This window comes from Erinaceus europaeus, chromosome 7, assembly GCF_950295315.1.
Source record: "Erinaceus europaeus chromosome 7, mEriEur2.1, whole genome shotgun sequence".
Taxonomy (NCBI): Eukaryota; Metazoa; Chordata; class Mammalia; order Eulipotyphla; family Erinaceidae; genus Erinaceus; species Erinaceus europaeus.
Genome location: NC_080168.1, coordinates 117,234,216 through 117,253,159, shown reverse-complemented (window position 1 = coordinate 117,253,159; position 18,944 = coordinate 117,234,216). Strand labels below are relative to the sequence as shown.

At 38.3% G+C, this 18,944-nt stretch overlaps 1 protein-coding gene across 4 annotated transcripts in view; it reads right to left on the bottom strand.

The window, feature by feature from the left end:
• Nucleotides 1–282: 282 nt before the first annotated feature.
• Nucleotides 283–18,944, bottom strand: part of RPAP3 (RNA polymerase II associated protein 3) — a 30,322-nt gene continuing 11,660 nt past the window's right edge. For all 4 annotated transcript variants that reach the window (XM_060195488.1, XM_007516217.3, XM_060195490.1 and 1 more), the window contains 12 exons: nucleotides 18,467–18,588; nucleotides 16,188–16,258; nucleotides 14,044–14,169; nucleotides 12,534–12,661; nucleotides 9,682–9,803; nucleotides 8,304–8,374; nucleotides 8,096–8,197; nucleotides 6,742–6,962; nucleotides 4,135–4,321; nucleotides 2,524–2,621; nucleotides 1,689–1,789; nucleotides 283–589 (listed from right to left, as the gene is read on the bottom strand). In XM_060195488.1, coding sequence (XP_060051471.1) covers nucleotides 504–589; nucleotides 1,689–1,789; nucleotides 2,524–2,621; nucleotides 4,135–4,321; nucleotides 6,742–6,962; nucleotides 8,096–8,197; nucleotides 8,304–8,374; nucleotides 9,682–9,803; nucleotides 12,534–12,661; nucleotides 14,044–14,169; nucleotides 16,188–16,258; nucleotides 18,467–18,588 — 1,435 coding nt within the window. In that variant the 3' untranslated portion in view covers nucleotides 283–503. The remainder of the gene's footprint in view (nucleotides 590–1,688; nucleotides 1,790–2,523; nucleotides 2,622–4,134; nucleotides 4,322–6,741; nucleotides 6,963–8,095; nucleotides 8,198–8,303; nucleotides 8,375–9,681; nucleotides 9,804–12,533; nucleotides 12,662–14,043; nucleotides 14,170–16,187; nucleotides 16,259–18,466; nucleotides 18,589–18,944) is intronic.

Sequence of the window (18,944 nt, the reverse complement as noted above, 5' to 3'; positions counted from 1 at the left end):
GAGAGGCAGGGTGAGCACTAAGAAAGCTTTGTGCACATCAGTACAACTGAAGATACGAATGGAGATGAGGGTTAGGAGGGAGGCAGGGGTCAGGTACCCAACTGGTGGTGGTGAAGTATGCTGTCACATACTCTGGGGAGATGTGCTACTAGACCCCTCAATGACAAAAACAGTCTTGTAGAACAACATCTGTATCAACATTTCCCCAATAAAGTGATAACTGGAATTGGAAATTGCTTCCTCAAAAAAACAGACACATAATAAAACACTGATCTTTTAAAGTACAGCATACTATCTTTTTATTTTCAGAATAAGATTTATAAATAACTCACCTGAGTACATTTCTCACTAAATAATAATTCACTGTACATTCATGTCCACAGCTAGTCCTTTTCTGTATTTCATTTTCTTAAAAAGCAAAACAAGACACTTTATTTTTCAGCAGAAAATAATTTACTTATAGAGATCAAAGACAATAATTGCTATAAAAAATATAAATCAAATCAACCTCCATATCTCTTCTTGAGTTCTTCAACAGAATTATCCTTCAATCCTGATTTGTCTATATGACTGAATAATACACGAGCAACTGAAAAAGAAACAAAGTTCTTAATTTAATCTCTTTCTATATAAACTAAGTCATACAAAAATTAAGAGTGGCCCAGAGGTTGGCATAATGGGTAGAATGTTGATGCATGAGGTCTTGAGTTCAATTCCCAGCACTACATATGCAGGTGATGCCCTGGTTCTCTCGTTAATAAATCTTTTTTTTTTTTTTTTTAATTAAAGGAATCCTTCTGATGTGTCAAATAGAAGCCCTTACATTTTTAAAGCAGTCTCTATAGGTTTTATAACTCCTAATTCATGCATTTAAAAAGTCTGAGGACAGAAAATGACATGTTACTCATATATATAGCTTTTTTTCTTTTTTCTTTTTTGCAGTGCCAGAGAATGAACATAGTTCCCTGTCTGTGTGACATCACTGCTGAGAGACCTTCCCTGGGTCAAACTTAACTTTCCTTAACTTCCACTTCCCTTTGTCCTTCCTTCCTGCCTTCTTCCCTTTCTTACCTTAGAGAAGATGAATCAAGAGGAGAAAAGGGAAAGACACCATATCACCGCTGCTACCCACGGAGCTTCCCTGGTATTGCCCATGGCGCCCCCATATGGTATGAGGCTCAACACAAGGAACATGCATCCGGATTCCATTACATAAGCTGTCCCTTGTGACCCTCCAATATTTTTTATCGTAACATCTTACTCTAGTACTAAAAATTTTCCCCTACACTCTCAGCAGCATTAATCTTGCAGATTAAACTTAGTTTGTTCTAGCCTACCTTAGACTTTGTTGCCTATTTATGTAACACAACTGCTGTATTTTCACGGTAAAGAGTCTAGCCTACAGAGTCAGAATGTTGAGGTTTAAATCCTAGGTCTCGCTTCCTAACTATGTGAACTTTCTAACTATGTGGCCTAATTATGCAACCTTTCTTTACCTAAGTTTCTTCATTTGTCAAGACTAGGAAAATGAAAAAAGTCTTAACTGTAGTTCAGTTGAACTAGTTATAGTTAATTTAAATTTGATTGTAATTTTGTACATAGTAAACATTAAATCAATGCCTGCCACCAACTCACTAAAGTAACACAGAAAAAAGTAGACATGAACAAGTTTTCTCCAAAGAACTTACTGTTTTTCTCAGGTTCTGACATAAACATCACTGCCATATCAAACCTTTTTAGTTCAGAAAGTCTTTGCAAGATTTCAAAAATGAGTGATGGTTTTTCTTTCCTGAAATAATACAAAGATAATTTGTAAATTAAGTAATAAATAATACAAAGATAATTTTTTAATTTGATTAACATAGCATTCCTAAATATATACAGTCTTCATCTACCCTTTCCCCCCAGGTACTCTCTATGCATTAAGAACCCAAGTGAAGAGAATGAGCTAGCAAACTGAAGAAATCATAGTATTCTTATATATGAGGTCTAGAACAGAGGCTAGCCTATTATGGCACTTAGCAATACCATACTTTACTTTTAAAAAAAATCTCTTTTCTTACTGTTTAGTAATTTCCCTTATTACTGCAACACTTGTATTCTCTTTACAGCTTCTATAGTAGTAAAATGTATTGGAAAGGGGGCAGGGTGGTGATGTACCCAGTTAAAGTTCACACATTACCATGCACAAGGACCTGGGTTCAAGCCCTAGCTCCCCACCCACAGGCAGGATGCTTCACCAGTGAAGTAGGTCTACAGGTGTTTATCATTCTCTTTCCCTTTTCTTCCACTCCCCTCTCAATTTCTCTGTTCTATCCAATAAAATAAAAAGAAAAAATGGGCACCAGGAGTAGTGGATTCCTAGTACAGGCACGAAATATCAGCAATACCCTTGCTGGCGACAGAAAAAATGATTGGATAGAGACTTTGACTATAAACAGGAAGTAATATATTAAACAGAGTGAATTTCCCAAATCACTAGAGGTTACAATATGAAATTATAACTTAAAAAATTCAACTTACTCAATGTAAAAGTCATGTAGAATTTTAATGATTTGGTTGAATACATCTGGATCTAAATTTTTCTGAAACAACTTAGGATACAAGGATGGTTCAATTTGCTTGAAAGAAATATAAAGAGAAAATTAAAATTGTGACAACATTCACATACCTTCAGTGACAGAATTACTGAAGTGACGATCACCAAGAATAATTGCTAGGCTGACACTCTGGTTCTCGCCCCCCCCCCCAATTAATACTTAAGTCTTTGAGAAAAAGTAGCTATACTTTACTACCCAATAAACAACAAGGTAAAAGTGCAATGGAATTCTATCAGAATGAAAGGACAACACTGTAATTTCTCAGCTACAGTCTGAGAAAGGTATGTACTGAGAGATGCATACCTCCCTGAAAGGAAACAGGAAAGTTGAAGAAGTTCTCAAAGAGCAATAAAGTAAATAATGAAGGTCAGGAAGGTAGCACCGGCGATTTGAGGACCATGTCTGGGCGTATGCAAGAGCTGAACAGTGCTCTGGTCTTTTTCTAAACATATAAATAAAGTAATTAATAAGCAAGGGCTAAGGAGATAGCATTATGGTTATCCAAAAACCTGTCATGCCTGAAGCACCAAAAGTTCCAGGTTCAATCCCCAATACCACCATAAGCTAGAGCTGAACAGTGCTCTGGTTGAAAAAAAAAAAAAAAGAAAAAAGAAAGAAAGGAAAAGCAAGTATTTAATAATTCCCCAGTACCACCAGAAGCCACAGCTGAGCAGTGCTCTACTAAAAATAAAAAATGAATTAAAAATAAAAAGTAATTAATGAGCTTAACAAGTATAATTTCAGGTGAGGGAGATAAAGCAACCTGTCAGAGCACAGAAATTTCATTCTCTGAGGCCTCAGAAGCCAGAGCTTCAATCCCTGGCACCACTGTAGTACTATATGCATGTGAAAGACAGAGCCAATCCATTGTTTTGTAAATCTCACATGATCCAATTCCTCTTCTTGGAGGAAGTGAAAATTCATTTTCAGGAGAATGACTGACTAGATGCTGTAAGCATGGCTTGACACACAGAAGGCACTCAATGTCCTTTCCCCATTTTGAAGGATCAGAACTGAGTTAATTTAATTAAAAATTAAATTTTTAAAAAAATCAAGTCAACGGACCAGAGAATTTAACATAGATTTATAATTCCAAAGGTCGCTTGGTTGCAAGTATTCAAAATGATCTTATCGGGAGTCCGGGCTGTAGCGCAGTGGGTTAAACGCAGGTAGAGCAAAGCACAAGGACTGATGGAAGGATTCCAGTTCAAGCACCTGGCTCCCCACCTGCAGGGGAGTCGCTTCACAGGCGGTGAAGCAAGTCTGCAGATGTCTGTCTTTCTCTCCCCCCTCTCTCTTCCCCTCCTCTCTCGATTTGTCTCTGTCCTATCAAACGACGACAGCAATAACAACAGCAATAATAACCACAACAATAAAAAACAAAGGCAGCAAATGGGAAAATAAATAAAAATAATCTCATCATGGTAATATACTGATATATCAGACAAAGAACATTTTCTATAAACACACCATATAATACAAAAAAGAAATGTAACACTACTATTAATCACAAATACAATCTTCCTCTTCTTACCTTCAGATACTGATACAACATATCTGGAAAGTTTTTCAATTGTCTGAAATCAGATTCAAGCTGGAATGAGTTTGCAGGTACTGGGGGAAGAACAGCTGTGAGAAGCTGAGCAGGGGTTTTATCCACCTCTACAGAAACCTTCTCCTTGAAAGACTGACATACATCTGGTTTCAAATTGGCTTGAGATCTGAAATATGGAGAGACATGAGTCAAGCAATCAGAAAAGAAGCACAAAGGACAAAGGACATTTTACAGATATTTAAAATTTTAAATTTCTGACTTTTTTTTTTTGCCTCCAGGGTTATTGCTGGGGCTTGGTGCCTGCCTACACCAGGAATCCATTGCTCCTGGAGGCTATTTTTCCCTCTTTTGTTGCCCTTATTGTTTATCATTGTTGTTATTATTATTGTTGTCATTGCTGTTGGATAGGACAGAGAGAAATCGAGAGAGGAGGGGCAGACAGGGGGAGAGAAAGAAAGACACCTGCAGACCTGCTTCACTGCTTGTGAAACGACCCCCGCTGCAGCTGGGGAGCCCAGGGCTCAAACTGGGATCCTTACGCTGGTCCTTGCACTTTGCACCATGTGCGCTTAACCTGTTGTGCTATCGTCCAGGCCCCAGCAATTTCTTTCTTTCTTTTTTCTTTTTTTCCTCCTCCAGGGTTATTGCTAGGCTCGGTGCCTGCACCATGAATCCACCGCTCCTGGAGGCCATTTTTTTGTTCCCCCTTTTGTAGCTTTGTTGTGGTTATTATTATTGCCCTTGTTGACACAATTCGTTGTTGGATAGGACAGAGAGAAATGGAGAGAGGAGGGGAAGACAGAGAAGCAGAGAGAAAGACAGACACCTGCAGACCTGCTTCACCGCCTGTGAAGCGACTCCCTTGCAGGTGGGGAGCCAGAGGCTCGAACCAGGATCCTTATGCCAGTTCCTGCGCTTTGCGCCACATGCGCTTAACCCACTGCGCCACCGCCCGACCCCGGCCCCAGCAATTTCTGACTCTCATTAACATTCTATTAGCTATTTACATTTTGCAATTTATTTTTTTTCAGCTAACATAGTTTTCACAAAACAGATTCTTTGAAAAATCTTACACCTTCATTATATAATGACAGTTTGTGTCTGTGTGTGTTTTGTCTGTTTTTAGGTTGGCTAAGATCTGAGTAAACCATTTCTAGTGTATGTATTTATATGTCACATACATCTAAGACTCAGTCTTCTAGAAGTTTGATTTGTCAGTTTTAAAAAATATATTCTAAGATTCTAAGGAAGAAATAATTCATTTTTAAAAAAAAGGGGGGAGTGCTGAGAAGAAGCTCCAGGGCTTGGAGTCTGCCTCTCCCTCTCTGTTTCACTCTATCTGAAATAAAAAGTATGAAAAAGCTGGTCTAGGAGTAATCAACTCACTTGTGCACGAGGCCCTGACACACACACAAGCTACCTAATTGTTTAACCACAATCCTTACTACTACTTTAAATAGGAGTGCTATTAGAATTTTTTTTTTTTTTAGTTCTAATAGGACTGCTAACAGTGCAAGAATATATGAATAAAGTTTTTATACTCTCCCCCGACAAAACCTATTGCTATTTTATATTCTCACCACTAAGGAAACACGTAACTACACTATTTAATTCCAAACAAATTTAAATAGCTGCAAGCAATCTTGATTTTATCATTATTATTTTCCACCACAGTGAGCTCTGGGGCTCAGTTCCTGCATGATGACTATGGCAGCACTGTCTTTTCCCCCCTTTGATAGAGGATAAGACAGAGAGAGATAAAGAGAACAGAGAGAAGGAAAGATACCTGCAGCATTGTTCCATGGCTCATTAAGCTCTCTCAGTGCAGACAGGAACTGGGGGGTGGAGGGGCTTCAACCCAAGTCCTCTCACATGGTAACACATGCACTCTACCAGGTATATCACCATTCAGTCCCACAATCTTAAATATTAATGGCTAGTGCAATAAAGATGCCTGAAGTCTACATATTTCATGATGTTTCTTTTTTTTTTTTTTTTTTAAATCTGGCCTGAATTTAAAAGAGAAATAAATATACTAAAAGAAAAAGAAAATGAACAAGTCAAATCTCAAGACACCTCATCCTCTTTAAACTCCCACTCTCATAAAGGAATAGTGATTTGGGGTCCTAGTCAGGGATCCTTAGATCCCCCACAGACATGATGGGCCTAGACCTCTAACAGATCCCTCTCTTTGCTATCACCGGTCACTTCCATCAGGAATATCATCAGTTTTTCACCGCAGTCAGGGAAATAGCTCAGCTAGCAGAGCACAGGAATTGTACACCAGTCACTTCCATTAGGAATATTATCAATTCTTCACTGCAGTCAGGGAAATAGCTCAGCTAGCAGAGCACAGGAATTGCACAACTGAGGCTCCTGGTTCAATCTGAGGAGCTACCTATACTCTCACTAGAAACTGTCTCTATATTATAAAATAACATAAACCTTTTTACTTACCGTTGATTTAAAGAAACCTTAAAAATCAAGGTGATTGAGTACAAGCCAGAAGTCAAATGAGTAACATCAATTTTCTAGTGGAAATTGTTAACATTGTGAGTTACTATCAAATAAGTGTATTTTACTCACTGTGGGGCTGAAATATCACTGATTTCTTCTATTTTCAAAACTTTTGCTTTTGGAGTATCACTTGTGGGTAAAAGATCACTCTGGTTTGAGTTCTTGGTTGCTATTTTATTTGACAGATTACCAAGGTTATTCTCTGGAGAAGCAGTGGGAGTGCTATCTGGCACATAGACACTCTGTATCAAATCACCAATTTCTTCAATAGTAACTTTCTTGAGTGGTTTCTAAAACAAAATCAATTCTTTAAGTCAAAACATAAAAGCTTCTTTATTTTAGGGTCCTAAGTTGAAAAGTCATAATATTCTCTAGCTAATATTATGGTTATTAGTAACTTTAAACTTAACTGCTAGACATATTTTGAGAACACAAAGGATAAAAGGACACAGAGCAGATACCATACCATACATGGGCCTCAAAGGATGAAGGAAACTATACATAAAACTAATCACAGGGCAAGAAGGTACACACTATAAAAGGAGAAAGCACACACACAGAAAATGTCCAAAAATAAAGTTATAAAGTTGGGGATATAGCACAGTGATAAGGTAGTACATAAGACTTGTACAGAAAAGGCCCCAGGTTCAGTCCATCAACAGTCAGAGCTGAGCAGTGTTCTGATCAAAACAAAACAATAAATAAATAACATTGGAAATGTATTAAATTAAGAAATCGCCTATCGCTATTAAACCTGAAATAAAAGTGAAGCACTTTTTCTGCTTTGATTATTTCCTTTGCCAAAGGAAGACGACAGTATCTGCTCTCTGGTGCCAGAAGACAGGTCATCAGGTCAGTCAAGCACTGTGCCTTATTCCAGATGAAGCACCAGGCTCAAGCCCCAGCACAAGGATGGACCACAGGACTGGCGCAGCTCCATGGAGAGCAGAAATTACTACTTACTCTGTCTCATCTTAACCTTTCAAAAAAAATAATAAAGAGTCCTTGAGGAGTAGTGGAACTGTGTAAGCACAGAAGCCCTGAGGCAGCAAATCTAAGTTAAAAAAATAGTAACTATTTCAATAACCCCCCAAACTCTAAATAGTTGAATTTTCCCAATTTTATTGTTATTAAATCCTTAAAATTTTTCTTAAAGATTTAAATCGATGCTGTCAGCCCCTTTGAGTGTAGTATTTCAACAATCTGCAACTCTTTTTTATTAAACCATGCTTACATTTTTTTAAAAAGCTTTACTTCAGTCAAGGCGAATAGCTCAGATGGTAGAGCACAGGACCTGCACACCTGAGGTTCCTAGGTTAATGTGGAGAGCTGTCTACACTGGAGTGGTCTTCTAGCTTCTTGCTCATGATAAATGGTCTCTGTCTATAAAATAAAGTAAACCTTTTTTTAATGCTTTACTTACAGCTGACCCTGGATGAGGTGGGTTGTCCATGGGTTTTATCGTATTATGTCTTTGTGTAGAATCAAGGAAGACATCATCCCAGTGTCCTTCCTCAATTAATTCCTTGAAAATAAATGTGTAATCATGACTCTCAAGTCAATCATGCAACACACAATGGTACTTATGTTTCAAAAAGTAAGACCACATTTTGATGAAAAGAATTCATTACCTTTTTAATTTTGGAAAGTTCAGTTACTGCTTGTTTATTTCCAGGTTCCAGTAGTAAAACAGTTTCAAAATCTGAAGTAAATTTTTGAGAAAAGTAATAAACCAATAAACACACTTTCATGGAATTCAAAACATAACTTCACATTTTAGTCACATATCATTTAATGATTGGGACATATCATTGGACAATTCTGTAACTATAAGGATGTGTGGCATGTAATTACCAGACCCAAATCATATAGCCTACTAGAACCCACTCAATATGCAGTCATTAAGTGACACATTCACCTCAAGAATAAATATGGATTTTCAGGAAACTAGGAACAGGCGAGTCATAAGAAGACTGCTATTTACTGAATACTATCCTAACTGCTTTATATGGATTCTCAGGCCACTATAACCTGAGAATCACTATAACCTCATTGAAAGAGGAGTCAGTTAAGGATTAGAAGGCATCTATCTCATCAAAACTCAATGACAGGGTAATCACCCAAATGTAACGTACAATATGATCTAAGAGAATTCCATGCAGGGGTAGGTAGCATAATGGTTATGCAGAGAGAATCTCATGCCTGAGGCTCCAAAGTCCTAGGTTCAATCCCCTGCACCACCATAAGATAGAGTTGAGCAGTGCTCTGGTTAAAAAAAAAAAAAAAAAAAAGACAATGGAGAATTCCATATGACAGAAATTGTTCAAGAATTAGTCTCACATATACTTTAAAAAGAATTAGTCTCACGTATGCTACTACATAAAGAAAACTTGGAGACATCATGCTAGGTGAAATAATCCCAAACAAAATATTGAAAGTTTTACTCGTTTCAAGTATCAAGCCTGTGCAAACTCACAGAGACAGAAAATTAATGGTGGTTACCAGAGGCTGAAGGGAGGAAGGAAATGGAGAGTTACTGTTTAGACAGGGTAGAGTTCTCAGAATGAAGCAATCAAAATTCTAGGTGGCAGCAGTAGCACAATAGGAATGAACTGAGTGCCGCTGAGATATATACTTTAAGATGTTAGATTTTATGTGTGTTTCACCAAAAAATGAAATGTGTGGGTTACAGTTGAAACCAGGTTTAAAGGGAAATTGGCAGATTCACAGGCACAGCTTAGAAAACAAAGACTGAAAATCAGCTCTATATGTTTTGCTCAAGATGTTAGAAAAGGGGAGCCAGGCGGCGGTCCACTGGCCGAGCACACATTACCATGCACATGCCATTCTACGTTTTAAAGCAGAAAGTTGCAGAAAGCACTGTGAAAGGAAAAGGACTTTCTAGGTTTTGCAGCTTCGAAACATGGAACAGCTATACAAATAACTGGTCCTATAATTTGAGAGTTTCATCAGGAAGAATTAAAGATAGTTCATATAAAGGTGACATACCTTGTTTGGCTTCATTTAACTTTCCCAAAAAGGTTCTTGCAGTTCCTCTTCTGGCAAAAGCTTTTGAATAGGAACCATCTAAGAAAATAGCTCGTGTGCAGTCCTCTTCAGCCTCCTTATACCTATAATGAAGATAAAAATACTAACTAAAAAGCAAAGCTTATAGAAAAAGGAAAAATTCATAAACTTAAGTTTCTTAAGTAAAAAGGCAAGCACAGGGTAGATAGCATAATGGTTATGCAAAGAGACTCTCATGCCTGAGGCTCTGAAGTCCCAGGTTCAATCCCCGCACCACCATAAGCCAGACCTGGGCAGTGCTCTGGTGTTTCTCTCTCTCTTTCTGTATCTCTCTAAAAAATAAAGTATTAAAAAAAAAATAAGCAAGCACATAATTTCAACTACCAATTCCTAAATCTACGTATGAGAGAAAATGCTATTGTTCTCTTTTCCCCTCACCAAATCTTAAAATCATATGGCAAGGAGACAGAAGTTACCCTGTTAAAGGAAAGTTGGCTGGACTGATGAATTTACTAATGGTAAAATAAGCAGAACAGACCAAAGACCAGTGCTAGTAGACTACTCCGTATGTATAGGCATTGCATTAATGATTATGACTGAATCAATTTTCTAATAAAACATTTGTTAATAAGTACCCTCGGCATGCATCTAGGGAAAGGAAAAAACACCAAACATACACCTTAACCTCATTATAGATGTGATAGGACAGTATGAAATATTTTCATAAATACCACTAACACATGCAACAAGTGGCCAAGGCAGTATGAATGGTGGTGTTCTATGAAAGAAAAAAAAAACTCAAACCAAACCAAAATTACTGAAGAGTCAGAGAAGCAGCTCAGTGGATAGGGTGCATGCCTTGCCACGCAAGTGGCCCAGGTTCAAACTCTGGCACCACCTGGGAAGTATGAGGATGCTGGGAAGAGCTCTGGTGCTGTGGTGTCTCTCCCGTTCTCTGTTTGAATGAAAAGGTGATCTAGAAGCAGTAAACTATGTAAAAGCAAGGCCCCAGAGTTCTAGGAAAAAGACAAACAAACAAACAAACAAACAAAAAAAACATGCTCCATCTACACATTAAAATGACACTAAGAGGGCCAGGTGGTGCATCATCTATCTGGTTGAGCACACACGTTAACAGTGCAAAAGGACCAGGGTTCTAGCCAACCGTCCCCATCACAGTAGGGAAGCTTCATAAGTAGTGAAGCAGTGTTGCAGGTGTTCTTTCCCCCACCTTGATATTTCTCCCCTTCCTTCCCAACCTGTCTTAACCCAAAATAAAATATTTTTAATTGCATTAATAAATTAGTATATGGGGGTGGATGACAGCTCACCCAGTAGGGCACACACCAACCCAAATTTTAGTGTATTTTTACTACATTTTCTTACTTTGATATGACTACATTTTAAATAGCTTTCTATTTTGTAGTATGCTAACTAAAAAGTACATACACCACAATCATATTTTTAAAACTGTATTTTGATATGATTTAAAAATAATACTGAAAAGGGTTTACTATATAGCCAAAAGGGTCCATGGCCCCAAAAAGATCTTCAATTTTCTACTTAAAGGTATTTTAAAATTTGTAACTGGTGTGTAAAGTTTTATTACAAGACATACAAAGTTGAGTTTCTGTCACCAGCTATCCTGATGGTTGTTCAACCTGGAAGTCCTTGAGTGTATCCAAAGAGGCCAGTTAACCCCACAGGACCGAGCTTTTACTGTCTATGTCGTCAGTCATCAGATAAGGACAGTGATTTACTTCTGGTATGCACATGTAGTCTCACAGCAGATTTGCCCAAAGGTTCTGAGATTAAAAATAATTTTCAAGGGCGTGGGAGACAGCATAATGGTTATGCAAAACAGACTCTCATGCCTGAGGCTCCTAAATCCCAGGTTCAATCCCCCGCACCACCTAAGCCAGAGCTGAGCAGTGCTCTGGTGTTTCTCTGTGTGTGTGTGTGTGTCTCTCTCTCTGCATCTCTCTCAAAAAAAAATTAAAATAAATAAAAAACATTTAAAAATAATAATAATTTTCAGAGCTGGGGAGATAGCACAAAGGTTCTGCAAAAGATTTTTATGCCTGCGGCTCTGAAGTCCCAGGTTCAATCCCCTGTACCACCAGAAGGCAGAGCTGAGCAGTGCTCTGGTCATGCTCATTCCCTCTCCTCTTTTCAACAAAATAAATGTTTTAAATGAAATAATTTTAAATGACAACATTCGGGTTAAACATGAATTAGGGAAGTATTAAATCACACAAAGCTATGGCGTTCAGGTGGGGAAATGTGCACAAGAACTGACTTTGACTGAATATGTACTGCGTGTCTGGTACTGCACATACACACACACAGCCTCAACCTCAATGCTCATGAATACATAAAGTCAGGGGAGTCGGGCGTAGCGCAGCAGGTTAAGCGCAGGTGGTGCAAAGCGTAAGGACCAGCGTAAGGATCCTGGTTCGAGCCCCCGGCTCCCCACCTGCAAGGGAGTCGCTTCACGGGCGGTGGAGCAGGTCTGCAGGTGTCTATCTTTCTCTCCTCCTCTCTCCATTTCTCTCTGTCCTATCCAACAACAACATCAATAACAACATGATAATAACTACAACAATAAAACAACAAGGGTGACCAAAATAAATAAATAAATAAATATTAAAAACTTAATACTTATTATTTAACTACTAATAACTAAGGATAAAGAAGTCAGCTATATCACAATCATCCATCATTCCATACTATTTATTAGGGCCCATGAAAGGCTGTAAGCATTAAGTCTCATGCCAATTTAAATTTCATTTTCATTTTCATCCTAAGAAGCATAAACTGTAACCAATACTCACCTGTAAATTTTCAGATAGGCCATGGCTCTGTTAGCTGGAAGAAGGGCATTAGCGCCATCTGCTGCTATCCCTCGAGTGTAGCATTCAATTGCTCTTTCGTATTTTCCCTCTTTGAAATATGCATTTCCCTATCATTTTGGAGATAAGTATACGGAGTTAAAAAATATGCAAAATAAATAGTCGTTGAATTTCAATCTTCAGAAATAGTGGAAGGATGTTCACCAAATCTGTATCAGGGAATATGGGTCAGGGAGACAGCTCAAGGCAAGAGCACATGACCTGCATGCGTGTGGACAGAGGCCCTAGAGACAAGGCCACATGAGACCTTATGCAGAGCTGAGTGCTACCCGGTGCATGTTTATCTCTCTCATTAAACACAAACATACATGCACACTAACAACACAAGAAAAACAAAAGGAAATTCATTACAAAATTAGTATACAGTATGCTTTAGAAAACTTATGTTTCAGTCACTTTCCTTTAAAATGGTACTACTGTTCCAGAACTAAGAAAATGAGACACTGCTAGATGACTTCACAGCATCAGCCACTATTCTAATTAAACATCACATGAAACCTAAGTATACAGACACATTTTAATAAATAAACTCTGTGAAAGAACAGAGCAACAGGAGTGTACAGTCCATCCTCTGGTGCACTTAGTATGTTAAACACAGGATGTGCCAAACTGTATTAAACTTCATTGCTGCATTTATTTGTAATCAGAGTCAGCTATATCACAACCATTCACTTTCCTTTAATTTTAATTTAATTTAAACATGGTAAAACATTCAAAATGTCTCTTAGTAACAGAAACAATTGTTTTTAAAGAAATATAAATATGTACTAAGTTAAAAACTTACTCAAGTTTTTAAACAGAAGGCTCCAGACATTTGTTGTTTTTTGTTTTGAGAGGGTGTAACACAGTACTGCTGAATTCTGGTTTAGGTTGAGAGCAGGGACTGAACCTGGGATTTCTGGTGCCTCAGGCATGAAATTCTGGTACATTACTGATGGTGCTATCTCCCCAGCCCAGAGCGTTAGTGGATTTAACTTTAAAAAAAAATTTTTTTTTAATATTTATTTATTCCCTTTTGTTGCCCTTGTTTTATTGTTGTAGTTATTATTGTTGTTGTTACTGATGTCGTCACTGTTGGACAGGACAAAGAGAAATGAAGAGAGGAGGGGAAGACAGAGATAGGGAGAGAAAGACAAGACACCTGCAGACCTGCTTCACCACCTGTGAAGTGACTCCCTTGCAGGTGGGGAGCCGGAGGCTTGAAGCGGGCTACTTACGCCAGTCTTTGCGCTTTGCACCACCTGTGCTTAATCTCCTGTGCTACTGCCCTACTCCCAGTGAATTTAACTTTTATTATTACTGCAGAATTTTAATATAATATTAAAGACAGAAAATGATATGCTACAAATAAAGAGTGAAACCTCAGCAAAACATGTTGTGTGTATATATACTTATATATTTATACAGGAAGGCTGGCGGCCTTCTGAATTACCAGGTCTTTCTCTGACGTAGCCTGCTGTTTATTCTGTTGTTCTTCAATTTGTTTTTTCTCCCCTTCTGTTGACTTTATCACTGTATCAATCTCCTTTGGATTTGAATTTTCTTTAAATGTTAAAGCCTAGGAGAAATAGCATCAATTGAAATAAATAATGCAGGTCACACACACATTTGACTTTAAAATATTATTCATGTGAGAATGTCTCACACATTTCAAATTAACAAAGTATTTCTATTCCCATCCAGTTTATCCACCACTTATGAATATAAAGAGCAACATGTAAATGTATATGCATAAGATGTGGATCTTAATCCAATGAAAACAATATTCATTAAGGTAGATGTTTATGGTTTTAACAATAATTTTCGAACATTTGCAAAAGCAAGGTACCATGGTTCTAAGACTGATTTACAAAAATAGGTCATTAAGACTGGATCACCAACTTTTCAAACTTAGTATCATAGTTAATAGCTGACCTAAAGCAACATATATAATACAAGTACAATTAAAATTAAGGATATACTCACCACTGGACTTTATAAGCAGTAAACAGTGTAATTAATCAAAAGTCAATTTCCTAGCCAGGAAGAGATCTCACTTGGGAGGGTCCCTGAGTTTTACATGTGCATGGCCCAGTGCCCAACCTCTCTGAAGAAAGCTTCAGTACTCTGTTGTCTTTAACTTTCTGTCTCTCTCTAAAGAGACAAAAAAAAAAAAAAACACCAAACACTTTCTCCAACTATTTTTCTTCTCAAAGTTTCAATGGATGACTAAGTATAATTCTTGAAGTCAAAGTGAAATGAGTATGTAACAAATTATTCAGTATTATTAGAAGCAAGTTTTTTACATGACTTTCTATTATTAATAAAAAAAAAATCAACATTATTTTTGTTAAGTCACTACAAAACAGAACAAATTAAAAGAAACCAAAGAAATTAGTTTAAAAACCAAAGAAATCAGTTTACTTCAGAAATCAGAGCACAAAGCATTAAAGAAAAAATCAGTAGAATACAGAAAAAAGAACCTGGGGCCTGATGGTGGCGCACCTGGTTGAGCGCATATATTACAGTGCACAAGGACTCAGGTTCGAACCCCCGATCCCCACCTGCAGGCGGAAAGCTTTACAAGTGGTGAAACAGTACTGGAGGAATATCTCTCTCTCTCTCTCTCTCCCTGTCTATCTCCCCTCCTCCTCTCAATTTCTGGCTCTCTCTACCCAATAAATAAAGATAATAAAACAATTTTTAAAACAAGAGAAAAAGAATTCTATCACCTGGGAAAAAAAGAAAACAAGCAGTACACCTGAAGTTTCCAGGCTAACCTTCTAGGGTGCAAAGAACTGACGAACTTCAAGGAGCATTATACACTCTAACATGTGAATTGTTAAGTAAAACTAAAGGATGAAAACTTGAAATGCTTTTATATTGAATAAGCTGTATTACAAAGTCTATTTTATGTCAAATAAAAGTTAAAAATGGGTGGGGAGGGGCAGAGAATTTTGAAGGTGCAATGTGGAACTGCCCCCCCCCCCGTAATGTAATAAACTTATAAGCCAATACTAAACCACTACGAATTAAAAATAAAATAAAAAGCTAAGGGGCTGAGCAGAAGCATTGTCAAGTACAACAACCTGGGTTCAAGTCCCAGGTCTGCACCTGCAGTGAGGAAGCTTCATGAGCAGTGTTGAAGGTGTCTCTTTCTCTATCCCTCTCAATCCTTCCTCCCCTCCAATTTCTCTGCCCCATCAAATAAAAAGAAAGGAAAAAGACAAAAACGTAAAACTTGGGGTGGGGGGTGGATTCATGCACAGGCATTGAATGCCAGTGATAATCTTGGTAGCAATAAAAAAAAAGAGAGAGAAAAGAATGGCTATACATAATGGCCTTTTTATGGTTAAAGAACAGGTTTTTTTTTCTAATTTATTTTATTTGTTTGTAATAGAAACTGAAATTGAGAGGGGCGGAGAGGGAGAGGAAAAAGAGACACCTGCAGCATTGTTTTACCACTTGTGAAGCTTCCCCCTGCAGAGTAGGACCAAGGGCTTGAACCCGGGCCCTTATGCACTGTCCTGTGTGTGCTTTGCTGGGTGCACCATCACCCAGCCCCTGACTTAATTTCTACAACTAAAGTTTGTTTACCTGATTAATTTTCCTTAGTTCATTTGTTGCCTCGAAGTTATTTGGTTCCAGTTCTAAGACTTTTTCATAATCTGAGTAAAACAAAAGACAAACTTTTCTCAAAGACATGAATAAAAACACTGCATGAAACAGTGATTTCGTGCTAAATATGACAAGTTAGCAACTGTCCTATGGTAAAAACCAAACAGAACTTAAGATATACTAACATTAGGATACTGGGCTTTCTCCATTCAACATCCTGAGAGAATCTTGTGATAAAAACCACCTGTGGGGAGTGGGGTGGTAGCGCAGCAGGTTAAGTACACATGGTGCAAAGCGCAAGGACCGGTGTTAAGAATCCCAGTTCGAGCCCCCAGCTCCCCACCTGCAGGGGAATCACTTCACAAGCGTTGAAGCAGGTCTGCAGGTGTCTTTCTCTCCCTCTCTCTGTCTTCCCCTCCTCTCTCCATTTCTTGCTGTCCTATCCAACAACAATGACATCAATAACAACAATAACTACAACAACAATAAAAAAACAAGGGCAACAAAAGGGAAAATAAATAAATATTAAAAATTAAAATAAATAAATAAAAATAAATAAAAACCACCTGTGTCCACCGGTCTCAGAAGGGGATTGCTTTTACTTGCTATTAAGAATTGTATGTTACAAAAACCAAGAAGAAACAGAATCTTATTAGACAGCAACTTTGCTTAGACTTTAAGATTTAGGACTGCGAGTGAAGCAACAGCACACCAGACTTTCATGCCCTAAGTTCAGGAATAGGTACCATCCCCAGCACCACCTTATGCCAGAGCTGAGCAATGTTCTGGTGTGAAAATAGTTTTGTGTGAAAATAGTTTTCTCTTGTGAAAACAGTTTTGGTTATTTTTTAAATATTTTTAATTTATACTACACAAAGCTATTTTGCACAACAGTAAAAAGTTCAGACTTGGGAGTCGGGCGGTAGCTCAGCGGTTTAAGCACACATGGCACAAAGCACTGGCGTAAGGATCCCGGTTCGAGCCCCCAGCTCCCCACCTGCAGGGGAGTTGCTTCACAGGCAGTGAAGCAGGTCTGCAGATGTCTATCTTCCTCTCCCCCCTCCTCTCTCCATTTATCCCTGCCCTTTCCAACAACGAATGGCATCAACAACAATAACAACTACAACTATAAAACAAGGGCAACAAAAAGGAAGAAATATTAAAAAAAAAAAAAGTTCAGACTTCACAAATGAAAATGCGTTGAGTTTTCTATGCATACTTTCTAGCTTCACAACAAGAGTCAACAAGCTGTTTTAATGCCTGTTTTTATAGAAGAGAAACTAAAAGCAAAGAAAACAGGTAGTCTGTCCCTGGTAACACCACAATCCACAGTGGAATGACAAACAAGGAATGTCTTCCCAAATTATCAAGCTACCTTTCATACTACAAAACTGTGCGTAACTAAAATAGAGAACATGTGGAACCGGTGGCAGTGTATCCAGCAGAGCACATGTTAGAATGCACATGACCCCAGGTTCAAGTCATGGCCCCCAGTGAAGCAGTGCTATAGTTGCCTGCCTTTCTCTCTTTCTTTTCTCTTTTCTCTTCTTTTTTCCTTCCTTCCTTCCTTCCTTCCTTCCTTCCTTCCTTCCTTCCTTCCTTCCTTCCTTCCTTCTTTCCCTCTGTATCTCCCTCTCCCCTCTCGGCAACTGTCTTTATGCAATAGATAAATAAAATACAATAAGCAAAGAGAACTCTCTGAAGGTAGTAGCTGTGGTTATGTATTCTTTGAATAGCATCTGTTAAATTACAATACTTAAGGAACTGCATGGGGCTAGAGATAGCTCACATGGTAGTTACTGGGTGTCTTGACAAACATTAAGCTCTGGGTTCAAGTCACAGCACCATTTGGAACTACCATGGACAGCACTCAGGGAAGAGCTCCATGGATGGTGGAACAGGGCTGAGGTGTTGCTCTCTCCTACTTCCCCTCTCCCTGAACTAAAGAATGGTGGGAAAAGAGAGGAAGCAGAGGGAGGCTCAGAGGCTTCAAGCATGTATGAAACCCTGAATTCATTCCCCAACGCCACCAGAACAAAACAAAACTGAGTCGGCAAGATAGTTCACCTGGACAGTGTGCCTGATTTGTCAAGCACACAACTCAGGATCAAACCTGGCCTCCAATGAACCGGAAGAAGTTGTGCTACAGCATCTTTCCCTCTCTGTCTCTGTCTGTTTGAAAACGTTAGCTCACAGTGATGAAGCCCTGGTGACAACAAAAACAAACCAAATTAGACAATGACCTGGAAAAGTATTACCTTTTTTGGCATCCTCTAGTTTTTCTAAAGCAAAACGTGTAGCACCTCGTCTTGAATAAGCTTTTGTGTAACTTCTATTCAAGGCAATTGCTAAATTACAATCTGACTCTGCAACAGCAAACCTGCAATTAAAAATGTGTAATTACACGAAGTCAGTAAAGATCATTTGTTAAATCAGATCTTCAAAAAAAAAAATTTATTTTCCCTGGAACTCCTGGAAAAGGGAATTTGCTTCCCAACTGAAGGGTTGCTTCCCACCTCTTCAGTTTAGTCAACACAAAGCAAAGATCGTTGTTGGTGGGGTGTAAGTAGAGCTCCCTTTAAAGTCGCTGCTATTTCTCAGTATTATGTCAGTAGGGAGCCTGGCCTTTAAAACTCAAAAAATGAAGAGTTAGGAGACTGCAAAGGGAAAAACAAAGTGACAGTCTCAGATGACATAATGGCAGACCTAGAAAACTCTCAACAGGGGCTAGGGTGC